Here is a 6,431-nt window from a genome sequence, read left to right as displayed (position 1 = left end):
TTAAGATTTTATTTATTTATTTGACAGAGAGAGACAGCGAGAGCAGGAACACAAGCAGGGGGAGTGGGAGAGGGAGAAGCAGGCTTCCTGCTGAGCAGGGAGCCCGATGTGGGACTCGATCCCAGGACCCTGGGATCATGACCTGAGCCGAAGGCAGACGCTTAATGACTGAGCCACCCAGGCGCCCTGGCAGGTTCTTTTCTGTCTGAGCTTTCGCTAGCGTGATTTACCATCCTGGTTGCCCAGGACTGTACCCATTTTAGCACTCAAAGTCCATGTCCTGTGTCACTTCTTGGGCCTGGGGGAGGTTCTAGAGAAACAGGTGAGACCCATGTTAAATCTCCCAACAGAGACTCGCGATTGTTCTGCTAAAGGCACTTTCCCTCCACTCTGAGGATGCATAAGCCATAAAAGTCCCATCAGCAGTACCCTGCCCTTCTTGACCTCAGGGCTCATTTTGCCACTTGTCCTTCACTGCTTCCCCTGGGTCTGTGAGGGCTTAAGCAAAAACGGGTTGCTGCATCATTCACGTTCAGCAACTGTGTTTTGACTTGCCAGTGTGAGTACAGCTGTTGTATGCACTTGCCCACTTTTTTCATACTCTTCCTTCTAGTCCACCGGGTCACAAACCTCTTTGACAATCTACGTGCTTATTCATAGAGTCATTCCTGCAACGAGTCAGCAAATGTTACTGAATACCTGCTCTGTACCAGGCTGTGACTAGGCACTTGCAATATTGTGAAACATACAGACAATATTCCTGCCCACATGAAGCTTATAAATGAGCTCCTAATCTTGAATCTGAGAGAAACTATGGGCTCTTTCCTCAGAGAATTTGGAGAAATTATAAATTTTCCAAACGTTAGCAGGGAGTTCACATACCTTACCCTAAAGCCTAGGATGCCTGCCTGTAAGAGTAACCAAGAGGGATACTTGGGCTCAGGGTTTTGTGGAAGTTGGTATCTTTTTTTGCACTCTTAACTTTGTTGTTTGTTTGACAGAAACCATACTCAGGAGGTCTCTGTCTCCAAGAAGCAGCCCGGGAAGGCAGCAGCATTTCTCCACCGTGGTTCATGGCCTGTAGCCCCCCACCCCTCTCTGCTTCCTGCAGCCCCATTGGGGGTTCCTCCCAGGTGCTGAGTGAAAGCGAAGAGGAGGAGGAGGGGGCCGTGCGGTGGGGGCGGCAGGCACTGAGCAAGCGGACACTGTGCCAGCAGGACTTTGGGGACCTGGACTTGAATCTAATTGAGGAGAACTAAAACTGAGAGGCTACTTCCTGGGGCCACACAGACTGACTCTCTATGGCTACTAACAAGTGTCGAGGCCCCAAGGCCGGGGGCCCAGCCTGGGAATGGGGGTGAGTGGAGGGCTCCGACTCAGGGCAGCCGGAAATCTTCTCGCTCCAGGAAGCTCGACCATGCCAAGAGACTGGCCGGGACAAGATAAACGGAGCTGGTGGCGGGAGGGACAGCCCCAGAGCAGACCCTTCCCATGGCGGCCCTGAGTGTGAGTATCCCTGCCACCGAGAAAGCAATGGGCAGGGAAGGAAGGGGTCTGCTGACCCCAGCTCGGGGAATTTCACTAGCCCCTTTGCTTCAAAGGGCACTTGTGTCTTAGAATTTGGCCAGGGTGGGGGGTTCATTCAGCCTCCTCGGAGAAATTGTGTGAGAGTGTGTGCGTGTATGGGAGTGTACTTGGGGAAAGGTGTGTTTGTGTAGCCTTAGGGAAGGAAGGCAGTTGCTCCTTAACAGCAGAGCATCATGATCCCCCAGGATCTTGAATTTTCATGGGATCGCAGGCTTATTCAAAAAGTCAAGAGGAGGGCACCAAGTTTTCCTTTTTTCTAAGTAGCTCTGGAACCAGGCTTATAATCCATAAGCACCTCTGGTTCTGCAGAGGATTATCTTTGGGGTATGGCAGGGTCTTTTAAGTGCTGTGACCCCAGCTAATGGTCTTTTTCTTAGGCCCATCCCCTCCCCTAGGTAGATCTAATATTGGAACTGGAGAGGGCTCTTTACATTGATTCTGAGCTGGCCTTTTTTCCTCATCAGATTGCATAGGCTGTATACAACTTGCCTTTGTCTCTAAGTAGATGTAAGCGCATGTGGGCAACTGAGGCAGAGTTGGAGGGGCTCCATCTTCCTCTTTCCCTCTCTACTGATGGGACTCCCCCCCCCCCCACTCTCTGAGCTTCAAGGGTCAAGAACATGGAGGGAAGGCCGTGTGTATTGGTCCCCATTATCTGAGGCCCACCTGCTGCAGAAGTGGCATTCCGTGCCCAGTAAGCATGGGTAAGCTTATCCCAGTGCTGCCCTTTGGAAGCAGACTATAGGGAAACCTGTTGTTAAAAGATCCAGGCCTAACCTCTTTTCTGACCTGCTTGAGAAAGTGGAAAGGGATGTCAGCATTTACCAGTTTGCTTGTCTTCCATTCCTGCCAGGAAATGTTTATTTGCCTCTAATTGTACCTGAGAGACCTCAGGGAGGTTGGGGCTCACTGAGGGTTTGGCTGAGGATGTGTAAAGCAAAGGCTATGAGAAGCAGCTGGGAGTTTGTTGTTGTTGTTGGATTGAATTTGCTTTTTTTTTTTGTTTTGTTTCTCACCCATAACTTGAGCCAGGGCAGCAGGTCCCAGTGGCTGCAGTGGTGGGTTTAATGGCTGCCGGACCCTTAGGCCTGGCACCAGTGGAGATACATATGGAAGCGGCCGCCAAATAGCTTGTGAGGCTTTATCCAGCTTTGGTTGACCCTGCACAACTGAATTGGACCTGCCATTCTGGTTTATTGGAGGAAGGTCGTTCTCTTCAATTTCCAGGGTGTCTTGGGATCCAATTCCTCATGTTAGGGAAGAAGATCAAAACCCACACGTTTTCTTCCTCATGGAATTGAACCTGTTACTTTCTTGGCTTCCCACATGTTGGATAGGAGCATCACCGGGGCTGCAGTCTCCTCACCTCCACTCCTGAGGATGTGGCCATTTATTCTTGAGCCTCTGGCTCTAAAGGTTCTACCCTTCCAAGGCTCTTCCCCTTCTCCTGCTAGTTACCAGGTATTATCAGTGAGCTACCAGGTCTGTAGGGGTCTGAAAGAGGCTCTCTGGAGAATCCAGGGCAACTGTGAGCCCAGGAGTTGCCCATCCTTGGTTTTATCCCTCCCTTGGCTCTAATCTTTCTTTAGGCCATAATTTCCCTGGTGCCAGCTTTTTTTCTCCTGGGGCATCCTTATCCCTGGGCTCTCTGCTGCATATTGGCTGTGCCAGCTTCCAGTAGGCCACTGGCAAGGCCAGTGGGGTCTCTGCAAGCCCTAAGCTGAAGAAGTGAGGGCAGTAATCCTGCCTCTGCCGTGGCTTCCCCAAAGCCCCTAGGGGTGCGATCCTTAGGGGAGAGGGTCTATAGATACCGTATTTGAATTCCATTACTTTAAGATCTGGAAAGTTAAACTAGTTGAAACGGTCATCTTGCTTCCCAATCTAAGCACCCATGACCCTGGGACAAGCCTTTTCAAGAAGTGGTTCATTTTGCTTTACACAGTAGATCTGTTCCAACAGTTCTGTGTAAGCCAAATACTATTTTGTGATGCATTTGGACTGCTGACCATTTAAAAGCAGCCTGTGTGATTGCTTCTTTTGTAAAGCAAGCAACCTCCCTCTACTTTAGCTGTTTTGACTATTCGGATTTTCACATATTGGGCTTACCCAGAGTGGAGCACACCTTTACAGGGCTGTGGTTGACGCTGGGTAGACATCTGCATCTGTGTTGTGTGTGTGGTGTGGCTGACCAGTAGGTGAGTATTCCTGCGTGTGTGAGTGAAGCCACTCCCAGGCTGGTGCTCTCCTCCTGTGCCCGGTGACTGCCCAGTGGCAGCTCCAGCTGCCCTTCACTCCCACCTGCTGCCAAAGTCCCTGTGCTAATGGGATTACAAATACAAAAAGTGGAAAAAAATTTTTCGTAAACTTTGTTTTATATTAAAAAAATCCATAAGTCTGTGTGTGTTAAACATGAGGTCCTGCCTCTGTGGCTGTGTTTGAAAAAATAAAGTTTTATTAGAATAATTCCTTTTCCCAAGCAATCTTGTGTACTCTAGTGTCTTCTTCCCTTCTCCACAAAGAAAGGCAAGGAGGAAGCAGGGAGAAGGCCACCTAACTCCAACAACCCCTTCCTCTAGGGCATGGCTGGGCCTTCACCCTTTGAGGGTGGTATCTGGTCCCTAGACCCTTCACGGCCATGGCAGACATATCCTGTGGCCCAGGCTTGTGTTAAGGCCTTGGTTATTTCTGGCAGTCTGATTTGGTCTTTGTTGCCCTGGTACCTATCTCCTCTTCCCTACGGTCACTCTCCCAGCAAGTTGAAGTCAAGTATTTATACATTCTAGCTCCCTGAGAAATGTCTGATGGCCCAGTCAGGAACTTGTCTAGATTGGTTTGTAGGCTTTAGGAAGTGGGGAGAAAGCAGGCCGAGAGATTTGACTGGGAATCTTTTTCTTTTTTAAGAGTTTTCACATTTTATACCCTGGAGAGATGGAGATTTAGTCATCAGAATTCAGATTCCAAAGACCTAGGCAATTTCTCCATTCTAAAAATACTGCTTTTGGAAAATTATCCTAACAGCAGAGCTTCTCTTTTGCCCTAGAAGTTGGTATTTTCCATAGTGCTTCAATTTGGGATGTTCGTGTGTTCAGGGAAGCTGTGTGGTTCACTCTCTTTAGACATTGCTATTCCACCCTTTTCCCTATGTTAGCATTCTTCCAGTTTGTGTGGGTGAAATTTAGTTGCTTAGAGATCCAGGCAGGAAGGAGCCTCTGTCCCTAAGGCATAGCCTTTCTTTACCAGTTGTGGTGCTGACTTGCCAGGCACAAGAAGAGTCAAGTTGCTTAGCCTCCGTCCCAGTTTCCTGCTTCAAATTTGTGGCACTCATCTTTGAATACCAATGAAGTGTGCAGGAGGACAGGATTGGCTTGATAACCTGGAGCAGGAGCCTTTGAGGGGATGAAAATACACTCCAAAAAGAGTGGGGGTTGTCACCTGCCCCACAAACAAAGGAGGGGCTTTGAGGAGGGTGGGGCTTTGGCATGTGGTTAAAGAAGGCTCAGTATTAAAAGTTTTTTCTTTCTTTAAAACTGCTGCTGTTTCATTTCACCCACTGAGCAAGGGTAAAGTTTGAACATCCAAATTGACTTTCCTTTTTTTCCTTTATGTTCATTCTGTTGTTGCTGTTAGATTTTTATACTGTTTCTTTTCTGTGAGGCCAAGTGAGATTTCATTTTCCACTCCTGAAGTGTGCTAGTATAGGAAAGAATGTAAACTCCATGAGGACAAGGGTTTTGTTCAGTGTTGCATCCCCAGCACGTTGAAAAGTTACTGGCACATGGAAAGGGCCTGCCATATTTGTTGAATGAATTTCTCATCTTTGCCTTCCCATCCCTGAACTTAGGCACATTTCTGTCTCTGGTGCTGAGAAGCCAGCTTTGGAACACTAGGTCAATAATTAGAACTCCATTCAGGAGAAAATCCCAACAGTGAATTTTGGTAGAAAACCTGCAAGGCAGCCAGCCAGGTTTTAGGAATTCACCCTTGTTCTCTTAACAACTGATAGTTTGTGGGCCGTGTGCTTTAAGAGATGTCTCTTGGCTCAGGAAAGCATTCTGATTCAGGCCTCGGGTTGGCTTATGTGAGATGGAAGTTCCAAGGAATAAAGAGAGAAAAAGTTCAAGGAAATGTTTCCTTGGTGCTCTACAAGGTTAGTTCTAGAATGACTTCCCAAGAGGTTTCATACTTTTTCTAAAGTCAGTAGTTGCTGCCTGCTCCCCCTTGGAGCCTTAGACCTTTGCTGCAAGAAAAGTATGTCAAGGGTAAAGAAAAGGTATGGACAGGAGTTAACTGAGTAGGCACATAAGTCTTAGAAAAGAACCGGCTACTGCTCTTTCTGTCTGTAGGGCAGATCATTGAAAGAAATGGTCACTTTTAGGATAACAATCAGGGATTATTTCTAGACCCTTTATCTATGTGGTTTGTATCTACTTCTGTATATACTCATTCTGCCTCCGTAAGACCATGCACCCTGTGCTAATCTGATACTGTTGATGTCAATGATTGAGGTTTCCCAGTGCCTGGTGTGCAAGACCATCTAGGTCAAAATTTCAGTATCTCCCCTTCTCTACGGTCCCTTTTCTATCAGGAGTTATCAATCTCTCACAGCTATATTAAATGAATTGAGATAGGAGTGGTGGGGTTTTCTTTGCCCCCACTCCCACTACTTCCATGGTAAGAGGAGGTGCTATTGAACCAGAGAGGAGAATCTCTTTATTGCTGGTCTCATCCCAATTCCCCTCTAAGTTTAACTGAGAAACACCTGTACTTAAAACATTGGCAGACTTGGAAAAGGAAGAAGTTCCATGGGTTTAAGTCAAAATACCAGGACATTGGAAGCACATGGG

The 6,431-nt window shown here is 47.6% G+C and overlaps 1 protein-coding gene across 2 annotated transcripts in view; it reads left to right on the top strand.

Annotated features, from left to right (window-relative positions):
• FAM53C (family with sequence similarity 53 member C) overlaps window positions 1-4,050 on the top strand; it is a 10,417-nt gene extending 6,367 nt beyond the window's left edge. For both annotated transcript variants that reach the window (XM_025852226.2, XM_025852225.2), the window contains exon 5: window positions 1,002-4,050. In XM_025852226.2, the coding sequence (XP_025708011.1) occupies window positions 1,002-1,259 (258 nt within the window). In that variant the 3' untranslated portion in view covers window positions 1,260-4,050. The remainder of the gene's footprint in view (window positions 1-1,001) is intronic.
• The last annotated feature ends 2,381 nt before the right edge of the window (window positions 4,051-6,431 follow it).

The sequence above is a fragment of the Callorhinus ursinus genome, unplaced genomic scaffold, assembly GCF_003265705.2.
Source record: "Callorhinus ursinus isolate GAN/ISIS: 27379988/994484 unplaced genomic scaffold, GSC_fseal_2.0 scaffold83, whole genome shotgun sequence".
Classification (NCBI taxonomy): domain Eukaryota; kingdom Metazoa; phylum Chordata; class Mammalia; order Carnivora; family Otariidae; genus Callorhinus; species Callorhinus ursinus.
The sequence above is the reverse complement of the archived record's forward strand: the minus strand, read 5'-3'. Positions and strand labels throughout refer to the sequence as shown.